At 39.0% G+C, this 23075-nt stretch overlaps 1 protein-coding gene and 1 long non-coding RNA gene across 3 annotated transcripts in view; one reads left to right on the forward strand and one right to left on the reverse strand.

Moving 5' to 3' along the window:
- Positions 1 to 23075, reverse strand: part of exd (PBX homeobox extradenticle) — a 216829-nt gene that overhangs the window by 22787 nt on the left and 170967 nt on the right. For both annotated transcript variants that reach the window (XM_089870199.1, XM_089870200.1), the window contains exon 3: positions 14811 to 15061. In XM_089870199.1, the coding sequence (XP_089726325.1) occupies positions 14811 to 15061 (251 nt within the window). The remainder of the gene's footprint in view (positions 1 to 14810; positions 15062 to 23075) is intronic.
- The window catches only part of LOC149690622 (uncharacterized), a 72003-nt gene that overhangs the window by 21017 nt on the left and 27911 nt on the right, over positions 1 to 23075 (forward strand). Inside the window, exon 2 of the long non-coding RNA XR_016383774.1 lies at positions 11009 to 11108. This is a non-coding gene — a long non-coding RNA (uncharacterized LOC149690622). The remainder of the gene's footprint in view (positions 1 to 11008; positions 11109 to 23075) is intronic.

The raw sequence follows: 23075 nt of genomic DNA on the forward strand, positions 1-23075 counted from the left end.
TTTTACCACTTGGGGTATTATTAATAGATGAGATGGTTGGTAAATAATGAAGTTGGACCTTGTGTTTGGATTACATTTTGAAGCTCAATTTCAGTAACAAAATTATAGACAACTATGGTCAAACATTATTATAGTTATCTTTTACTTTCGAATCTCAAAATTGGTGTGTTGGTTCCCCAAGATCTCTCAACTATTTCATCTACGTTTTGTGATTTTTAGGTTGGAAGTATATGGGTGGGCACGAGGTAGGGCGACGGTGAAGCTTCTATAAAAGTAATACTCGAGTTGGAGCGTTTTAAAATGAAACTTGTTCGCTGGCGATTACCTCGGAAAAAGGTTTTCGCACTCCGATATCGTTTTGTTTAGCTCGTTCTTTTTTTAACTGTCCCGCGGACCTTCCCGGCAAAACCTTTTGTCTAGCCCTACTACACAGCCCTGTTCATCTGGAAAAAGAGCGTGTTGGGATGGAGAGAGAGCGAGAGAAAGACTGGAAGAGGAGAGAGAGAGCACCTTTTTCGTTAGAAATGGGTGTTATATACGGATTGCTAGACCCGATGGCTTATCGCTTTCAAACAGAGTGTTGTATTTTCTCTTCTTCTCTCTCTCGCCCACCCCCATCTCTACCAACCACTCTTTTCTTCCTTTTCTTTTCCAATAGACTCTCAAATACCTTTCCTTTACTTGCCAAGACTTTTAGGCTTGATTCCTTGATTCCCCATCCCACCCTTCCCTGCACCGGTTTTTGTTGTTGGGGTTTTAAGGAAAAGCTGGTAAAACCAAAAATGGGAGTAAATCCAGCTTTTTTCGGGATTTTCTCAGCGTAGTACTTTTGACATCTTTTGATTACTGTCGCTCAGACCGAATTCGATGGCTTGGCGTTTGTACTGACACAATATATTTCGCTGTTTGTTTTTTTTCCTTCTTGGAGATTTTTTTTGGATAAGAGTTTTAGTCTATTTTTGACCTATTATCTGTCAGTTTTTATTTTTAATCAGAAAAAGAAATGGTACGTGATGGAGTTTAGGTAGCAATACATGATTACTACCTTCAAATATTAACAAATAAAGTGGATTCAAATCCATTTGAAAAGCTAGGGGAAATTTAAGTTATAAATAACGATTTAAAGTGTAACAGCGCGTACTGCAATAATGGCAATTTTCTCACCCTCCCTCAACTCCCCTTTTTAAAAGTTATATTTGGAAAAATACCAACTTATATTCATTCCAGATCCAGAGACTGTAAAGTCCTACACGTACGTTTAACATTGAAGAGACGAAACTCGAAGAACATATGGTTTTCGAGAGATAACAAGCTTGCCCCCTATAATAACACCCCTATATTCAAAATAATACGTAATGCCTTTTAAAAAATGTATATATATATATACCCCCTTCGTATTCTATAGCGTAATCTGCGCGCAAGGGATTCTGGGTTATGGCTATTGCTGCAGCCGGGAGTCAAGAGATGGGGTGAATTTCAAGCACCCCATTTTTTACCTTTATTTTTTTAATCGCATAGCGCAAAAAAAGGGTTTCCCTCTCTAGTGGATTAATAAAGAAAAACTTAAAACTTCAGAACCAGATGGATTTAATCCCCAAGTAATTTCACTCTTGAAAAGGGGCCCATAATTCACACTTAACTCTATAGTTTCTCATTCCAAATCTACCCTTTTCTAGGTTGAATAAGGCGTTGAGTTTTATTAATCGTTTCATAGCGAATATCGTAACGAAGGGTTAAAAATCCAAAATCTTCAATGCAAAGTTCTATTGTTAAACCAGGCCTTAGTCAATGGGGGTTTCAATGTAAAAGTGTTTTAGACTAGAAGTTTACATATTTTTTTTAAGCTGGTGCGCGCCATTGTAGGAGTCGTTTTCTTTTATCACACACTATATCTTTCAAATCTTTTTTCTTTTTTATATTATATATTATATTATACTTTTTTTATAATGGGTAGCTCGTTAGGAAAGTCTGATGGTACTAGTGGCCCGTATAAATTATGACAGCCGGTTGAGAAGAGTGCATGTAGTTACGACCCCCCCCCTTTCCAGGAAAAATTGTAAAACTTAGTTGGAATAATATCTAACTCAGGGTCAAATATCTCTACTATTCTGTTCAATAGTAGGTAGCCTACCTCTAGCTGATAAAGGGAGATTTAATTGAATTTTATTTCCCTATGTATTGATTTATTCGGATAATATTCTTTGAAAAATAGTTTGATTTCATTGTGAAAACCCAAACCGGGCTTAACCAATTCTCCACAATAACAGCGGGCTTTATTACGCATGAACGCGACCAAATTTGCATAATTTTCGTGTAACACTAGAAATTTGTTGTATATATTTTTATCATTTCGTCAAAATGGAAAGTAACCTGCAATCCTACCCTACCCTACCCTACCCTACTCTCTCAAAGAGAGACGAACTTGTCTAGAGAATCTAACGCTAGCTGGCACCAAAAAAAAAGAAAAATTAAAATGATAGAACGATTTTGGGTCCCTTCATCCCCAAACGAAAGCGTTCTCTCTCTAGCATCTCGCGATCTTATACTACAGTGGCGCGGCGACGTAGTTTTATCCTTAGGGCTTGAAACAACGCGGAAAAATAAATTCCCAGCGTTCTTGTACAACATTTTCATTAAAAATAAGGCGGGAAAGAAAAATAAAAGTTCCACGCGCCTTTTATAAAAGAAAAGCTATACGTTAATTGCGAATCACTCCTTGGAGAATTACTCAACAATATAAAGCTTTGAAACAATAGCCGGGACAAAGAAAAGTGTACTACTACTACTACAACAACGATGTTGTAGTTACGTAAAAGTTAAATATAACACTATATGCTAGGCTCTTTTCCCCCTTAAAACCCCGTTCGTTCGTCCCAAATTCCCCATAGTGATGGGGACTAGCTAGCTAGCTAGTCCATAGCCCACGGGTTGGAGCCAACCAGATCTCTATATATACGAGAACAGTTCCGTTAGAAAGAATTCAAGAGCTCCCGCCCGGGATCCAACCAACCCGCAGGAAAAACGGAGACAACGAAAATTTATTCCTACTTTTACTCGGAAAAGGGGTAAAAGTACTAACTCGCTATGGTATAGTTCTTTAAAAGCGCAGCGCGCGTTCAACGTTGAGAGTTGTCATTTACGGTGTATAAGGTTAGGCTTAGATAGCGAGCGAGCTAGGCCTTGGTCCCAACTCTTAGTCTGGGGTGCATGCGTGGAAGGGGTTATCAAAAGAGTATGGGGGAAATTGATGGATGGTCCGAGTGGGCTAATGTTGTTGGGGGGCTGTAATTAGCCCGGCTTCAGCTACGTATATCCCGGGTACGTACCACCACTTCCAGTAAGGCTTCAGAGCCCAACGGAGAAAAGTATACTAACGCTATCTTCGGGCTCTCTCTCTCCTTTAGCTTCTCTCTTTTCCATCCCGTCTCGAAGTGGTTCTCTTTCCTATAAAGGTGCCATTGGATACGTCCCACGGGAACATTAATTACCAAAGCCTCGAGAGGAACCCCCATCCTCCCTTTCTCTCTCTCAGAGTGTCCCCCTGAACTAGCAGCTTCGGCTTCTAGCTTCTCTACACATCCTTCGGGCTGCTCCCGAAGACAAAAAAGATCAAAGATACCAAAAGATGTGGATGGAGGAGAAAGGGGTGATGGGGGTGGCGAAATAGCTAGGCGTCGAACAAAAAAGCAGCCTTAGTTTATGCACGGTATAAAAAAATATTCATTCGAGAGGGATGGCTTGGAAGATGCTGGGAGGATGATATCTCTCAACTAGGAAGCTCAAGAGGAGCCACTCGTATTAAGTCATAATTTTCAAAGGGATGTGAGATCCTCCTTAGTATACGGATGAAAAAATTGACTTCTCTCTTCAGATTTAGCTAGGGGACAAAAAAGGGTTCCAGAGAGGGTAGCTTTGAATAGGGGTTTTTTTTTCTAGTCTCTCTCCTTGGAGGGGGATGCTAACAAATAAGAATTTGCGTATTTTTTTTTTAGGTAAGGGTGAAAGGGTTATGTATTTCTTTCCCAGGGTGATAAACGTAAATCATGATATTGCGATTAAAATTTAGGATGGGGAGGTTTTTTTCGGTCTGTGCATTGAAAGATGATCAAGCCCAAATTCGATATTTCAATTTTCATTTATTTTTAACGTATTAATTAGCTAGCTACTTATGTATGTTTGTATGTATGTATGTGTGTGTGGGAAGGTCAGTTTTATTTAGTTTTTTTATCTTTTAAGTGTTGAAAACTATTTACTCCTAAAAATTTTCTAAAACCTACGTCGTAAACAATTTTGGTATAATTGAAAAGAATTTAAAAAAACATTTTATTTTTTAAGGTTGACCTTTAAAATTAAGAAAACTTAAAAATGTTTCCTTATTGGTGGTTAAACCATAAATTAAATGACTATGGTATTTAAAAAGTGTTTTCGAATAACGTTACAATGTTTACAGGGAAGTCGTTTTAATATTCAAGGTAACTTCCTTGAATAATATATTTTTTTTATGAAAAATACAAGTTTATTTACCACGCATTGAAATATAGCAAATTTACGATTGATTTTATTTAGAAATTGGCAGCTTATATTGATTGAACCGCACTTATTATTATAGTCTCGCAGCCATAACTGGTTATTAACGCTGGAAGTGTTTTAAATCTCCATTTGCAACCACTTAATTTAAAACAAATATCTCCAGTACCCATTTAAACAGCGACCAAGGCCTATAGCTATCTGCACACTGACAATACCCGACACGAAACAGATGGCGAATTTGTTATAAAGTTCTATATACTTAGTAAGCTCGAAATCCTTTTATTGACTCTCAGTTGAATTAATTAAGCATTATATGCAAACTGGCCAATGGCGGAACAGCGGAACGCTAGCCATGGGTACTCCATCATCATTTAGAAAATAGACTTTCGCGCCAAGTGCCATTTTGATATTATTTGAAAGACATTATAATCCTAGCTAGAATCACACACAAGGCACAAACCCAACTTTACGAATCAAAATTTTGATGAACGGTTTACAAATTAGACCTTTTAAAGCAAAGGAGAGAGTACCTAAGAGTTTACACAACAAATCTCGCATGGGGGGAGGGGGGGTAAAGCCGACTAGTAAATATACTAAATATATAACAAACATATTTTTCGGGATAAACTGCTAAACCATCCATCACGGTTCCTTCTCTCCTTTAAGAGAGGGGAGAAATAGAAGAGATATTTATATGTATATCTGATTTAAACTATGATACGATTTTCAAAATTTTCCGACTCAAATGTACCAACCCAAACGTATAGTAAAGCTAAATTTCGCACTAATTACTATATCCAATCAATACCTACGAGGGTATATCTTAAGATTTGGACCAGGGCTTTGTCAGCCGGTGTTAATGTCGAAGTTTGCAAGAAGTTGCGTTTTAGTTATTATGATGAGAATGAATAACAGTGGATTTTGATTAAAATTAAAATTAAAATTGGGATAAAAAATTGTTTTTATTAATTAATCGTCTGAGAGAGATAGTGACGTTATTTTTTCAATTAATATTATATTAAATATTACACTGACATTTTTAATTTGATTAAAATTTAGACATAAATCTTCAAAACCATGTTGTCTAAACGAAAAATCATAGCAGAATCTAAACTCGATGACTCATGGTTAATAAATGAAATAAATAATTAAAAAGATCATCAGCTCTTCCAACTACACTATAGCCTGTAGACCCTAGTATAGGCCATTCAATTAATTCCATTAGAGAAGCAAACACCACAACCGCCTTCTTGGGTTAATTCCCTCGCGTCATGAAGCACCGCTAGAGGGAGGTAGTGCGAGTAGGCAAACCTCCCTACGCGTGTAGTGAACACTGGCTCCATCTGTCGTTGCTTCTTGGAACGATTGAAATAACCTAAGTAATTAAATAATTTGCGAACTTCTTGCTAAAATCAGCATAACCACCTCTGCAAAACCCAGTCCCATTATTTCTCCGTAGAAATTCGCCAATTTTCGTATAAATTTTCTAGAACTTTTGAATGAATGTCTTTAAGATAAACCCAAATTTACTCGATAACTCGGGAATGCTGCAGCATATTCCAAACTGCCTAGCGCTGTGCCTAGCTAGCCTCTTGTTTTAATCCGATATAGTGTCGGGGCCTTCCAAAATCTGAACCCCCCCCCCTTCTTCCAACTATACCCAGTCGTGGGTTAAGAGAAAAGGCACGGGGGTTATCAGGGGGGTGCAATGGCGCAATGGAGTAAGGCATTAATCATTCGTTCTCCGTTGCGTCTGTCATACCCAGGTTCGGCTGCTACGTTTTACTACATGTGTATAAGCCTTGACCGTATCAGGGTTGTAGGACACTTGCCAGCCAAACACTGGAGTGGTTACCATTACTAGGATATGTAAATACTAGAACGCTGCGTATGATTTGAGAATCTAAAATTTAGATAACTAACTTTGGTATAGCTCATGGGTCTTGCAATAGGTTATAAGTTTGTCAATATGGCAATGATGCAACAGCAGTGATAACTGCAATATATGAATTTTCTAAGGTCTCGCATGGGTTCTTGGTACACACATAAAAGTTTACTTAATTTAAAGGGGATGTAACTAAAATTTTCTGTAATACATTCTAGAATATCAATATTAATCCATAGGTTCGTTCGGTTTAAATGTTACAATTTTAGGAGTTAAATTTTAATAGGATAGTATCCGACCCTTCAACCGCCCCCTTCTACACTATTAAGACTTTACCCAATTTGGGATGAGGTTGGAGAAGGAGGGGGGGGGGGTTGTTGGTAGGGCGGCCCGGGTCTAAGTGGGCGGTATCGCCCAATCAGCTGGTTTTGGTCGCTCATATTCATTATAGATCTATCAATTTGTATACTACTACCGTATACGTATATACCCAGCTGTTTTTTATGCTCATAATCCAGTGCGTGCAAACGAGTTGTTTTTAACCGTTCAATGCTAGAATAGGTTTTTTTCTTACTATGAAGGGATGGAACAAAATTGGTTTTGTTTTTTTCATTTTAGACATACGGATTTGAAATCTTGTTAACCGACTATTTTCGTTGTTGCGTTTATGTGAAGTTACATTCTTTAAATGGGTGATTTTTGGCACGGAGAAACGTGTGTTATCTTTGGTATTTTTAAACTTTCTAAGGTAGAGATGTTTTACTTATTTTCAGTGCTAAAGGTTTTAATTGCAATTTTCCTAGTAGGTTTGGGTTTTAAATTATATTTTCAAATATTTTTTCTTCAAAATTATCCTACAAAAAGTGTATAATGTATTACGAAATTTCGCGTAAATAATAACGGCACTTGATATATTTCCTCAATATAGGCTTCTGTTGTAAGAAATAGTGAGATGCCATCGCTCTATGTTCTTGATAAGTTAGACGTTAATTTTTATTAATGATGCTACTGTGAGATTGAACCGATTTTAATTGGCACTGAAAGGAAGCTTACTTTAAGTACCCGCTCATACCTGCAGTCTAGTGTCAAGTGACGATGGACGTAACCTATAGGGACACTGGTTAGGAGAATTTATGATCGTATGTTTCTTACATCTTGACCCCTTACGCAATATTTATTGACAAAATGAAATAACTTGTTAACTAACCGGAAAAAAGATCGCTTTAACAGACATGTATTTGATAAGGAGATTTTAAAATAGGGTCACACAAAGTACAATCATTTGAAATTTATATTTTACATTATTGAGAGTTCACGATTTGCTCGCGGCTTTGTCAAGAATGCTGCCTAGATATCTGATAATTAATAGCTTCTAATTTACACTTTGATGTCGTCGAAATTCGACATTACAGTCACTGGTTTCGCGCCGCCGGCCTATATTGGTAACTTTTTAACTTCCACTTGAAACTTTAAACTTAAAAAAATAAAAGGGTTAAATAAGAGAAATATAGTTCGCGCGCTTTTAAACGGGGGTTTATTCCAATTCGTTAAGTAACGGGCGGGAAATCAGAAAATCTGTTCGGGAATCTTTGGCTCCCTTCAAAACGTTTCCCGCCAACGTCGAGCCGTCGGAGAACACGAGATAAAGGTTCTCTGGAAAGAGCCAGAAGAGGCGAAAGCGGAGAAAGTTACAAGATAGAAAACGCCGCCGCGTCTGAGAGCCGCGCCCGAGATTCCAGGCGCCCTTATAAACCTTTCTCCATTGGCTCCAGCCAATCCTCAGCCTCTTCCAGCGCGAGATCCCGGCGCCGGCGAACTGGCGGCAAAACTTACTGCGCCAGGCTATAACGGGGAGCTTGATATTAAAACTTTCGCGGGGGCCGTTCGCGGGCGATTTTCCCCGCGTTTTCCCCGAGTTTAAGCGCGCGCTATCGGTCCCACGAGATTTTTACCCGCGCTTAAAATCCGGGTTTGGGTATGCTGCGCCGTCCCTGCTGTAACTACCGCCGTAAAATTACCGAATTTCGTGCTAACTGACTCTTTCCAAAGACGATACGCATATAGTTTTATCAGTACCTTTTGTTATTTTTAAGGAAAGAACCCCCAATTTTAAACCAAAAGGGCCACGCCAACAGCGGGTTGTTGGAAGAGGGAGGGGAAAAAGTAATACAGTTTCGATTTAGAGGTATGAAATATTCAAAGAAAACTAAGTTCTTCCTTCAAAAGATAGGATAGAGGCTAAGTAGCCTTCGTTTTTCCAAGCGAAAACTCGAGGCAAACCCGCGCTTTCGCTTTTGGTAATGACATTAAAACTAGGGTCTGCCCGGTTGCCCAACCCCGGCCCGCCTGGCAGTCTTGATGGATGGGGCCTAAGGGAGACCCTGTAACGCGGGGAAGTAGGGACGCTCACTTTTAAGGGGTTCCTAGTCTTCGTTTTCGGGGCTCGGCTTCTCCGATACGCCGTTGAGACTGCCCCGGCTTGCCAATTTTTCCGACTTGCATACCTACCTACCATACATACATTGGGAAATCTTTTTTAATGAATTAGCTTTTGAGATAGCGAAGATAGCACAGTGTTATTGGGGATGCCAAAAAAACTATAGCAGCTGAAGGGGTTGACTCGACTCGAGCTGTTTTAAAAGATGGTGTTATGAACGTGTAGAACAACTCACTTTACATGACTTATGATTAACGAAGGGCTAAAAGTGTGTGACGTTTCTAGTTTGCTTCGAATTACGCGCGTCTTTTGGGTTGGCATTTGGTTTAACACATCGATTGTTTGTTTATATGTTTACACGCGTGTATTCACGCTATAGGTGTACACTTTCGAATAATGAAAATTTTAGTAGCAACATGATATATTTCGTTATAAACCCGATTCCAAAATGTGAAAAACCATTTCCCATCCAAGATATAAAGAAACACCATGAACGAACTATTTTCAACAGTTTGTTATTATAAATCATAAAATAACCCTCCACAGTTCAACTTGGGCATACGATATAAAATAAATAAAATAGGAAAAACAAGGTTTTTAAAGCCCCTTCTAGGCCCGTTGTTTTTTTTTTTACTCAAATCCCCAAGATCATGGGTTAGTACGAAAAACCTTCATCCTGTGGGGGGATATTATAGCAACAAACACTCATATTTCATATGAAATTCATACAATACGGTAGCCCCGGCCCCTTTTGCAACACGCCAAGCAAATCTCTTTGATTTATAAACTATACTTTTACCCATCGGTTTCCGTCTGTACCGATGTATTATGCCAGTGTTAACACAGAAAATTGTGCCTGGAATAGAAGATAATTGGTACGAACAAAATGTTCTACCAGTTATGGAGAAAAAAGCCTAAATAAGGTATGTACAGACTTAAACGAATGAGGTAGCTAAAAATCAAGTAATATCAGCGTAATGCTTGCATACAAAGACAGGACCTTCTATTCCAGTATCTATTGTTTCTGGTGTTAATATGTAGATTTTCTATATAGCAATCTCCTTCCGTATATACCTTCTTTTGAAGATCCTAGCTATAGGCCGAGGGATAAAACACTGCGTCACATTTATTGGCATAACCCTCGTTCCTTATTAACTTTTTCCTAGTTTTATTACGCCAATTTTTAATATAAAAAGAAAACTTATCAAGATATTATCAAATAACATCCAATCTGTCTTAAAATTTTCTTTAAGTATCATGCCTCTCGGAGGGGTTTGGTTAGGGGTAGTCCCACAATATCTCAACATTTTTGTTTATGACTATAAATTTTAAAGAGCTTTCTCTTGCGCCCGTTCCCATCTCTAAGTCCCCTTCCCCCACACACACCCTAGCACAGTTTAACAAATTGTCTCGGTTGTATCATCAATATTATTTGGGGTATTTGCAGCTAGGCGAAGGTGCATGCATGCATCCCGGGGTCCTTTCTTCTCCTTAAAGCATCGCTTCTCTTCTTCCTTCAGGTTGTCTTAAGGGGACTTAAGCCAATATCGCCGCGCGGCCCTTTTAAACGTCCATTCTCGTAATTTTCATCCTCGGTTATCCCTATTTTTCTATTTTTGAAAACAGGGACTTTTATATTATAAAAGGCTTCAGTCTAGATTAATTGAGTTGCTGGATTTAACAAACATCCTAGTGTTTTTGATAACATCAAATTTCTATATCGGTTTATCAATTTTTAAACCAAAAAAAAAATGTATGGATTTTTTTACCCGCAAAATACTTTTTTTATTACTATTATAAATTTTGATTTTTAATAGTTAAATTAAACCGAACTGATTAAGGTTTATATCATAATCAATACCATGATTATGATTACATTATTTATAGGTCTAATAACAACCGCGAAATTAGGCAAGCTTATTAGTAATCACATTGTATTTAACAATTCTAGGCATTTCCAATCTCCCAAATGATTTCAAAAGCTGCACTTTCCGACAAAACCTACCAATCACCTTAATCCTAATTACCTTAAAACAGTCGGTTTTTGCCAAGATTATTATACGCCGATCCTTAATGCGTTTTTGTCTATTACAAACCACAATAATTATTTGTAGATAATAAGGCCTAATTATTGTTCGTAATTGATCTATCTACAGATTTCGGAATCCGAGGGTATGCGAGCAAAAACGGTGATGTTGGAAACGATCTGATGGTAGCGTACCGCGACTCAATTAGGATCTCCAGCCGTTTTGAGAGGTAAGAGTTCTATAATAAGCCTATAATTCGGTTTCACGCGATAATCTCGAGATAGTAATTAGCTGTTAACATTAGAGCGAGCAAAGCGTAGTAAACCGTACGTGTACGTCTGCGGGGCAGTGGTCGCGTACTAACTAGCTAAACCCCCTTTTAAGCCTAATGCGAGAGGCTAGAACAACTCCAGTGGCGCGAAAACTCGATCGTATTCCAACCAATCATTAATTACCAAATTAGAGTTTCACTTTCATGCATGCACGTGGCGGCGGGATGTATATCTATACCCGTGTTAAGCCTAATTCCAACTATAACTCACAGGAATTCGAGAACGCCTAAGTTAGAACTTACAGATAACCCCTTAGCTCTGCAAAGGCTTAAGAATCTTACATTCCGGTAAAGCCACCACCGACGGACTAGACTTATCGTCTGCTTAAGACAAGCTATCTAATTCTCTAAGATATTGCATGAGACTCCAGCATGCGTATCCTTAGCGGGACACAATCTTAAGGATATATTAGATACAAAGGCATCTTTCGTAACAAGTAAACCCTCCACTTAATGAAATTCCACATTACATTTTACATTTCGATGGTGGGGGGATGGTATATATTGGAATGGTTACCTTTTTTCCCCCCCACATCTTCTGAAGTTTAATATTGGTTTACATGTTCTCGATCTTTAAGAATATTTGAATTTATTCCCCAAGGGATATTTGTCAAGGAATCTTTTTTTTTAGTAGTGGAATAAATTTTAAAGTGGTTATAGAAATGTCCTTTACGTTTGTGGGCCATTTTAAACATGAATTATAGCTTCTTAACCTCGTAACCTTTGAACTTTTACTATACGCACTATATGAAGTACATAAAACTTGACCCTAATTCCTACAAATTTTGTCAACACGATTATATTTTGGAAAATTTCGTTATCTGGCTGGTGTATAGCTCAAACATTGAGTCTTGCTTGCTATATGGGAAAGGAACCGCGGGGAATTATGGGATCGAAAACGCAGATTGAGCGAGAAATATATAGGTAGAAAATGGGCCCTTCCTTGCTTCAATCAGAAAAACCTAGTCGTAGAAATCTACTCCGACCTTCCTTCTCCTATCCTCTTCCTGAACCTGAAGTCGCCGCCGCTTGTGGGCTGCTGGCTTCTTGAATGGGCTCTCGCATGTTTTATGCATTCGAACTGATTGGGATCAGGACCATATACTGGTCGTGCTCGATATCCTGGTATTGGGAGACCCCCCTACCCCCGAAAAAGCGTCCATAGGATTGTAGAAAAGGCAAGTTTTTATTCGTTTTGAAATAAAAAATGTGGATCAAGGGGGTGGAGGCAGCATGCAGCTTTAAGATACAGTTCTAGTTCTTCTAGGGCATGGGGAAGGGGGGGGGGGTTAACTGGATGATTTCTGAAACGTCAAATAAGGAGAATCTTACGTAGTATCGAAAAGTATTTGGTATAAAAAGGACGAGACGAGGTTTGGTATTGGTACAGTTGAAGGGGATGGTACCACGTATCTGTAGGGTAGTTAGATTCGTGGAAAACTAGAAAAAGGACTTTTGGGGATGTGGAATGGTACAGGGGGGAAGGGATTTTCGTGGAGTCTTCTTTCGAGAGTGACAGAATACCATAAATAAGGGGATTTTACCAATCAGACTTTTAGAAAGTTTGGAATTTCAAAAAAAAATCGAATAAAAGAAAAATATAAAAAATGGGTTCTGCTAGTACTTTTCAAGAGGTTTTAAACTTAAACTCATTTTGCAAGTTGGGTGATACCTCTTTCTCTCTCTCTAACTCTCTCTTCGCGGGTCATTTTTTTTGTGTGACGTCAGTCTCGTCAGAGTGATTTTAAAACCATATAGTCCTTTTTAAGGCTTAACATTTTTGACTTCTGTTCCCGCCATCTTTCTAGATGCCCGGGAAATCTGTTAATGTATTCGGGAACAAAATGCATTCTTTAGACATTAGAAAATGAGGATCTACTCCGTACCCAGTATGGTAGCTGCTTTTTTTTTAAGGGATTGCTTCGATTTGGTGTTGTCCTTTTTCTAAAGTGTAGAAACGTTTGGATGCGAGAGAAGGCATCCAGGGAAGCTATATGGGACAGAGAAGATACGAAGAGAGCTTTTAGCGATAATCAGTTTTACGAAACAAAACCTATTCTCTCTGCTTCTCCGTTCTCTCTCTCTCTGTTTTCATTCATGGATGAAAACGAAAGGAATCGAAGACGATTTCAAAGATTTCTGGCCAATCGACGTAACGTTACGCTGGGACCTCTTTTCTACCCCCCCCCCCCCTCAATCCTAACCTAAACAAAAGATCAGCTAGCCGCTGGGCGAAAGCCCACCCTGCTTCTACCAAAGTGTATAGGGAACCCCGGGTTACACAATGGCGTCGCCGAGTCCCTTTTATGCCCCCTTCCGGGAAAAGAGCGCCAACTCCCGCTGGTTCCCACTCAACCCTATTAAATCCATCCGGGAGTGTATATACGCATCTATACATATCTCCGTATCAATTCCAATATTCTTCGCGTACCATTTTACTAAGATAGATTAAACACGGCTAATCGTGTTGCATTTTGCCTATGAAATGAATATATATACTTTTGATACCGACTTCTATTTTAAGAATTTAAACGATTATCCAAAGAATATTAAGATTGTAACCGAATATTTAGGTCAGGATGGGTATATTTATTGCTGGTTCGTTGCATGAGTGTTGGAAAAGGGTAGAAACACCGTATGTTAATGGTAATATTGAATAAATTCATAGGATATACGCTATTCTCTGGGAGTTAAGGGTGAGTCTCCCATTTGGTTGGGGCTAAAGGGGTAAAGCGGGGGTTCTTGGCCCCTCGCGGCGTCAGAGGCGCCCCGTTCTGCCGAGATAAGCCCCCGGACCAATCAAACGCTCATTACTCACGTCTAGCCTTTTGATTATTGTCTTCTATCTGGCAGACACGTGATCGATGACGTAGGGGAGATGTTAAGGCTAGGGTGTTAGGCCTAGTTAGGCTTAGCAGGTCCCATATATCTATCCCTATCTGCGTATACGTTTTAATACGAGTATACCACCACTAGCGGAAGAAAAATTCCGTATTGTGCATCGCTGACTGCTGTGTGTACACTTTGTGATAGACACAGGTGGCTCGTATATTTTAGAGATGCCATCTTCTCTTCGTACAGAGAGATAGAAAACCAATGTATATTACGTGACGTTTAATATATTTATTGAAGTAGACGGCTGTTTTTTTCATATTTACCAATTGAATTGGCCATCTGTATATAGTTCATCATTTTATTTTGTAAAGAATATTTTACGATTTAGCTTCATATTGCGTGCTTTTGCATTGTAAAGTGTGGTTCGGATATTTGAAGCCAATAGAGGACTATTAGTGAGATTCTATTCCCATACCTTGAAGCAAAATTATCAAATGGTTCAATAATATCGACTCTAAACTCTCTTTGAAACAAATCGCGAAGTTCTTATATTCCATGTTACGGGGCCATTCGTATCGAGCGCTTTTGTAAAATCCTTATTTCTCAGTTTCAATTTTTGGCCGCCAGACGGCGAAAGCTTATGGGCAAAACTTCCTATTCCATTCGAGACTTGTTCGCACTACGTATTAGTAACTTATCCATCTCCGTCCGAGTCGAGACTCGGGAGGACGGACGGAGTCAAGAAAATGCGTATTTCAATCTTACCTGTTCGTATTTTTCGAGCTCCTGGTGATAGATTTGCCTAATCTGCGCCAGTTTAGCTCTGTAGTCGGAGTGTTCAATGGCGTTTTCGGGTTGACCGGGCCCGCCCGCCGCTGCCGCCGAAGCGTTGGCCGCCGCGTTTGGTCCGCTTCCCTTTTCTGGACCGGCTACTCCTTCCGCTATTAACATATTGTCCAGCCTCATTAACTGAGGGTCTGGCGGTTCTTCTTCTTGTGTGTTTCTCAAACTTAGAACTGCAAGAAATAGAAAAAAGAAAATGTTAAAGTCAAACGTAAACATTTTGTGTTTTTTTTTTAAACTAATTCAATAGCAAGCATTCATACAAATTCTTTCATACTTCCACAAAACTTAACACCGTCCCATCAATTTTGAAAAAAATCAAATAGCTATGCCTATATTTTTCCCAATATTGTTTAAATCCATGGAAAGCACAAAAAACTATCGATAAATCGTTTGGTTCCATAGAATTCGTATATATATATACATTTACAAGAGAGAGGAATCATTTTATAAGGCCTATTTTACATTGAACCGGAGATACATGTATGTATGTACCTAAGGTATATACCAGGCTTTTTTCGTACAAAAACATACAATATTGTTGGTCTATGTAAGAGAAACTATAGGAAAACTTCTTATAACAACATAGATGGCGAATGCGGGGAAGAAAAGAGGTCTACAATTGTCGCCATTCGCCCAATTTCCTTTTCCTCACAATCTATACATCGAGGGGATGGATACTTGACATTTTTGTCTACTTGTTTACCAAATATCTGTCTAAATCTCAATTATTTCAATAGATTTTCTATAATATTATCAGAATTTAATGATAATTTTGCAATAACAGCATGATAATTTTAGAGTATCTCTTCAAATGTTAAGTTTTGGGGAAGTATCCAATGCCTCGTGTCTCTATCGTCTTTTTTGGCGCGCGGACCAATTTTGGCGGGCTTTTCCAATGCAGCGTTGGGCGCACTATAGTTATATAGAGATTGTATCTGATACGGACAAACCTTTTACGATAGAGGGTCAGGTCAGAATAAGGGAAGGATCCCCATGAGATTTTTCCCTGGTTTTTCAAGGAAAAAAGGGAAATGGAAAGCTTATTTTGGACTCTGGTGAAGGAAAGGGGACCCCTTGAATCTATAGGGAAGGTTCTAGTATTGGGGGTCCATCAAGGAATGGGCTCCCATCCATGTATGGTCCTCCTCTGGACTGATGAATGCAGTCCGATTTCAATTTATCAGCAATAAACCATTGATACATGAATAAATACAATCGTATAATGACTTGGGAGATTGTACATTGACCTAAATTTAATTGCCATATTCATGATTTAATTTTTCTAAATGAGTTTACTAAACTATTATAATATTCATGATAAACCTGTGGAAATTCATCATATGTTCGTTGCCCAGCTCTTTCTTTTATTTTGGGAGTCCGTACCTCTTTCTTTTCTTTCGGATTTAGGCTTGAAGTATATTATAAAGAGAGCTATAATTTGGCGGGAACTCGGAAATGATGCCACAGGCAAAGGTACGGCGGATTGAGACTTAATATAAAACCGCGTAGAAGAAATAGTATCGCGGATTCTATTCGAAATGGCGCCAACTTATAGTCGCGCGCGCTCTACAGATAAGGGATTTCTCTGGAGGATCTTCTTCTCTCAGTCTTTCAAAAAAAGAGGCGGCAAAAAAGTAATAGTACGGAAAAGTCATTTCCCGCCAAATCGCTGGAGAGACATTAAATCGTTTTCCCGTTTGGTAGTCCGCACCCTCGAAAAAAAAAACCAGAACGAAAAAACAAAACCTTCGCGTCTCTTCTGCTTTTACAGAACTCGGTTGTTGGGTCTGGTTTGTATCGAGACACGCAGATACCGTTTTCATTCACGGTGAAGTCCCATCTTTATGGAAGACCCCTTTACTCGATAGTTTCCGATTAAAGCCCATAGATGGCGCCCCAGTATCATTTTTTGGGGAATCATTTTAGTTTCAAGGGAGGATGAAACGGGATGAAATCAATCACATGTTTACCGTTTAAAATTAAACCAACCAAGAATACGTAATTTCGTTGGTTTATTTTTTTTAAATAATTATTACATAGCTTTTAAAGTAATATGTATTAGTTAAAGAAAGAAAGAAAGGTATTGTTACAAAGTAGATTCTAATTTCCCAATCAGGTTTGAAATGAAAACCCCTAATCAAATCAGAATTTAAATGGATGGATGCTGCAAATCGGGTAAAACTTAATTTGCCATTCGTCTCGCGCTCTGGATAAACTAATCAAACCTAGATCCCTTTTCTCTCCTCCTACTTTAGCATCTTCCCACGCCCCCTTTAGCTGTTTATTTCTTTTTCAACTCTTTTCCATTCAATCCCCACACAAATTGTATCCAATTCCTCGCCTCAATTTAATTGAAAAAAAGAAGAAGACCAGACGAACTTTTCTCTTTACAATTAAATATTCGTTGCCCTGAGAGAGCCCCCTAGAACTCGGTATCACCACCACCACGTTTAAAACCGTTTCTCTCCTTACTAGCCCTAACTTTAAGGGAAAAAGCTACCCCCCCCCCCTCTGGAAAGGGTAAAGACGAGATAAAAGTCGCGGGTTGAACACCAACGGACGTGAGTTGAAAACTAATCACTGATTAAGCGTCTGGAAAAAAGTTACAAGAAAAAAAAATAATTCCGAGAGCTTTGAAAAGCTTCCTTCAAAAAGAGTGGAGAGAGAGAGAGAGAGAGAGAAAGTCTTTGCGATTGGAATAACTAATTAATCTGGTCGGTCTCTCTCTCTCTCTCTCGTACGTCTTGGGTCACGTTTCAGGCTTTTGGGGGCACAGAGTTTTTCGCGCCAGAACCAACCCTATACCATCCCCAACTTTCTTAAGCTTTTTATATATATAATCCTTTTTGAACTTCCTGCTATGCCCAAGCCAATATCATATATAGCTCGGGCCCCGGGACACCACGTCGCGGACGGAGACCTTTTTATTATATAAAGAAAATTGTCTAACCAACCATAGCAATTTTTAATAGATTTTTTTTAAAGAAGTACCACGTGTTTATTAATTTTTTTTAAAAATTTATTTCGAGAGCAGCAGATTGATTTATTAATTTAAAAACTTTAAATTTAATTTTTCTAAGATTAAATTCAACACCTAACTAAAGTTTTAGGCAAAATTATTTTAGTAAGTTTCTGTTATTTAGTAAGACACTAACTAAATAATCTGAGTAGACTGTTATGGTGCGTTTTAAGTCAGTTCAGATCAAGTATTCCTTAAAATTTCTATAGGCCTCTTTTGAGTCTTTACTACACATTCACGGGGTTCTTGATTAATGATATTTTTCTCCCTTAAAAAAAAGGGGGACCTACACGCTACCACACTCTTTTCAATATGATTTTCTTCCTTGAAGAACGAGAGAGAGTGAGAGAGAAAAAAAGGTAGAAGGCAAATTTTTCGGAAGCCGCTATATAGCCCGACTATTAATAAGCAAATGATAGCTTTTAGTTAAGAGGAGAGAACTTTAGGAGACCCCGCGTATACATACCATTCCGTGGATTCGCCCTCGAGTGTGAAAGGAGGAAAATAATTCTGCTAGTTTTCGCACGTTTTTCCATCGAGGGGGGAGACACACAACTCCAAAAGTCTTATTACGAAAACCAAGGCTTAAGGGGAGGGGGGACACACTCACAATGTATATAAAAAAGATGATGTCGCTAGGCTCGTTAATTAAAGTGGACTTTAAGCACGTGCTTCAAGGGAGCTTTTTGACAAGTACAGTACAGCGGAGAAGATTTTTCCCGCCATTATATTCTTCCTTCAACTCCTAACACCCACGTGAAGTTTAAGGGGTAACTTTCTGTTAACTTTTTTATCGCCAGTGCGTGAAAGTATGCGCCGAGTAGGATTCTGTCTTCCAGGTTTTTGATAAAGTCATATAACTAGGTTGGTGGTGGTGCTATATAATTTATCAAAATGGGAAAAAGAAAAAGTTAACTTTGTCAAGTCAAGATTGTTTGAATCTTTCTTGACGTGTCTAACAACGACCTGAGACGGTGATATTGTGTCAGGAAAAGTTGCGAGATACGTGTAACTTAGAAAGAAACCTTGGGTGTTTGTTAATGGTTTAATTTTGGATGATGTGGAATTTTTGCATGGGAAAGGGTCCTTGCATTCCAATTGGTTACTTTTTCTGACGGTTTGTTTACTATTTAATTAATTTGTTTCGCGTGTCAGCATGGTTTCTGCTCATATATCCCGAAATGGCAAATTATCTACTTGCAGGGGAAACTGCATGGGCATATTTTGTATTGGGGTGAAAGAGGGTATAAAAATTAAAGTGTTCTGCTACGCGCTTTGATCCGTTTTGGTTTCTGTGGGGTGGATGAGCAGTCCAGAGAGGAAGGGAGGGAGGGAGAGAGCGCGCTGACGTCTATGGGATGGCGAATGAAGGATGGTTAAGAGGCATTCCCCCTATTCATCTGTTGCTCGCAAGGCAGACCATCGTAAATCACGGATACGAAACGCGTTTTCTCCTACTAAAACTTCTCCTTCCTCATCTCACATCCCGGGCTATAACGGAGAGCTGGAATATATATATATGTGTTCATCTTTTTACCACACTAGATATTTGGGGGAGAGCTGGGTAGTAGTGGAGTGGTGCGCTACCACCACCAAAACGAGTCTATCTTCCGCTTATATCTTGTCATGTAGCAAAGAGCTCACCCCCTCCTCATCCTCTTAGTGCCACGCTGCTTAATAGTTTTTCTGGTTGCTAGCTGTTACTTCCTCAAAATGGCCCGGATGAGATTTGGGAAGGATCATTTCTAGTAACTCTTGCTTGCTGCCCCGGCCCGCGCTTAGTTTTTACTTGTCCAGGACAGGAAATCCAGCTAGGACCAGCAAAACCCTAAATGAAGGCGCAAGGGGTGTTTAGCCTTTCATAAAAGGACTTGGGGAAATTGGCTGGATGCATCCATGGTACGTGGGTCTACAAGAGATTTGCGGAAATACTTCTTCCTTTTCCGATGGTACTTAAATGTCAAGTAATTAAACAAAATGGTGGAGAAATATGAGCAGTCTCTAAATTGTAATATTTTAATAATTAACTTTATATTCCAACTAAATATCCCACTCACGCGTCGCAAACCCAAACTTCAAATTAAAACGGCCCTTAAAATTCTCGTGAAACGGTCCTAACTACAACCCAACCCCTATACAGTCTCCCCTTGTCCTACTACCATCCCATAACTGACTCTTCTCAAAGAGAAACATCTTGGCTACCACAGAAATATGAAAAACATTTCTTACAACCATAAATCATTCGTCTAATCCTCATCTCGTAACCCCGCGTTCCTCAAAAACATAACCCAGTAAGAAGGAAAGAGAGACATAGAGAGAGAAGAAAAAAATAAGAAATATCTGTTACACGAGTTTAACACATGACGGAAAAGTTACACCTAAGACTAGGTCAGAAACGTCGCGTACTAAAACCAAGGCATCACACACCATCCCCTAGACCCTCCCTCCTTCCCTCCTGGAATCCATAGCTATATAGCATCGGGATACAAGATGGAAATAGTCGTAGAGTGACGTACCCGGGCGTTAGGGTCAGATAGAAGGTGGCAAGTAGTGTCAATCATTGTCATTTAGAAGAGTATGGGAGATGACGTGGTTTCCTTCGTGGGAAGTTATAGGGAGAGAGAGAAGTCTTTGAGCCAAGCCAAGCCACGTCATTAAATATCGTCACAGTCTCAGCTAGGGTAGTTAGAGGTTGCGAAATTTTATAGCGTTCTCTCTCTCTCTCTCTACTGTGGTTATGAAAAGCCACAAGGTTTTGCAGGGTGGTGGACTTAGGAATGGATGTTGGACGTCGTAAAATGATATCCTGGTTTAATGGGACGGATGGAAACCCCCCGCGGGATTAGCGAATGAGCTCTCTCGTTTTATCTTTTTCTTCTTGACTTAATCTTTGTGTCTAAGATGGTGACAATCAGTATTGACCTCAAAACCGGTCTGTTTTGCTTTTAATACGAGATACTAAATTGTATACTCCAAATCTTTTAGGGTCTTCCAAGGTGCTAATATACTACAGAACAGTCGAAATGAAACGTCTCAAGAAAAACTTTTAAATTTCCACTTATCTTAATTGAGAACCAATCTGATAATTAAAAGGGCGCCAATTTTTTTCCCGTGTTTTCCGAATACTTATTAAGGGGCGACACGTGGTTGTGATTCTTCTTCCGCCATGACATCTTTCATTTTGATATAAAACTAAATTGAAATAATTATCTTTAGGTTAACTAATAATTAAGTCAGGATGTAGAGAGAAAATAAATTAAGCCTTTTGTGTTTTTCATCATCAAAACAAAAGATATTTCGTTTGGGGAAAAACGAAAGATGTTTGAGAAGCTTTTCCACGTTTTTGGGCTTGTTTTGTAGCTGAAGTAAAATAATAGGTGGTAGCCTTGTGATACCGACCAAGTACCTTATCAGTTTCAGTGAAGCGCTTCGGGGTTGACGCGTTTTAGGAGGTGTTTAAAAGGAATTTTTTTTAGTCTCACACACTTCGACAGTGTACTGTCATTGATAACAATGAAATTTCGCGCGTGGAGAGAATTTTAGGCCTAGATGTACCGTCGTTAGTTTCGTTTTGTTTCAGCCGTCAAAACGAGGAGACGGTTCAATTATTTCACCCTTCGCACCTTCCTTTACACCCCACTCCCCTTGTACTTATGACGGGCGAAAGCGAGAAATTTTTCACACCTTTAAAAACAAGTGACACTAATTGTTCGGCGAATTCAAAAACCTTGTCTCTCTTTTTGGTTTTTGTCAAACCCCTTTTGTTTCACCCGATCTAAATTTCGCGTATTGCTAGCAGAGACGTCGTTTTTAGCCCGGATTATTAAATAGGAAATAGCATACTGCTAGCGTGAAAAAGACACGGAGCTCTCTTTCTTTCTTTCTTTTCTTCTCGCTATCCAAGGCTTGTCTTCGCGCGTCATCCTTATCAAAAATGTCATCTGATTCCGTTCCTAGCTGGTGGTGGTAGTGGTGGTATTGTTATAGGGTGGAAAAAAAGCTTTGTTGTAATTACGTTGGGCCATGGTTGTCTTTTCGTGTCGTTTTTATTATGTTAAGGACATTAGCCTCCTGGGATTAATGACTCGTGATTGGTTGAAGGTCATTGTATAAGTACCTCAATTAGAATGCTGCTTAATTTATACCGTGTGTTATAGGGTGCATGAGGTTATTAACAAGCTATAGTCGATTTTTTTATTAAGAAATCGGGCTTTTCGCATAATAGATGAGGCATTTTAATTTTAACCAGACTTTTGTGGGAATCTGAATATCTTTTTGGCATTTTAACAAGAATTTTGCGAGAATTTTAATAAATTTGGGGATTTTACACAGAATTTTAATATACTTAGGGATTCTATACAGACGTTTGTTTCAAACAATATTTTAGCTCTACTAAATGAATTAATATGATAAATAAACGCAATTTTGATATGGCCGAAAAGGGGAGACAAAAACCTTTTAAACAATTTCGCTTTAACCAATTTTTTTCTGTCGCTCTCTTTCTCACATCCCGGGATGCCTCTGTCTCTCTCTCTCTCTCTCTCTCTCTTGCATTGTTTTGGAGCGAGGGACCTCGGAATATGTAAGGAATGGCTCTCTTTTTTTCTGGTGAAAAAATCTTTGGGGTGTAGCTATAGTCCAAAGAGCTGCGAGCATTTTCTGGCGTTCCATAGAGTCATTCTTGAGTGAGAGAAACATGGGGGCTGTTCTTCCCGAAAATCCGACACAGCGTATCAAAGCGCTGAAGCGAAACTTTCCCCTACAGAAAAAAAACCCGAAGGCCTTGCTAGAAGCTCCCAAAAAATCTGGCTAAACCTTTAGATATAGATTCTTGGAAGAATTGACGCGTTTCTACTAAAAATGCTCATGGTAAGAAGTGCCTAAGGAAGAGCTTTCGCTCTCTCTCTGTCGTTTTACCGAAACATTTACAACCTTTTCAAACGTCGGAGTTAAAATAGAGATTAGAGACCGGTGTTTGACCATTTGTTTTCTAAAGACGACACATTGATTTGTATGTAGACAACAAAGGCCTAAATTAAGATATGGGCACGTACAAAGGACTTTGGTGCATGACTTAAAACGTTGAAGCCCTTATCTTAATTGCAACCACCTTTTGAAAAGGGTCATTTCAATATTCAAGAGATGAAGTAATAAATTCATGAAGG

Source organism: Phalangium opilio, unplaced genomic scaffold (genome assembly GCF_054372755.1).
Source record: "Phalangium opilio isolate 3A_F unplaced genomic scaffold, DU_Popi_V2 ptg000031l_1, whole genome shotgun sequence".
In the NCBI taxonomy this organism is placed as follows: domain Eukaryota; kingdom Metazoa; phylum Arthropoda; class Arachnida; order Opiliones; family Phalangiidae; genus Phalangium; species Phalangium opilio.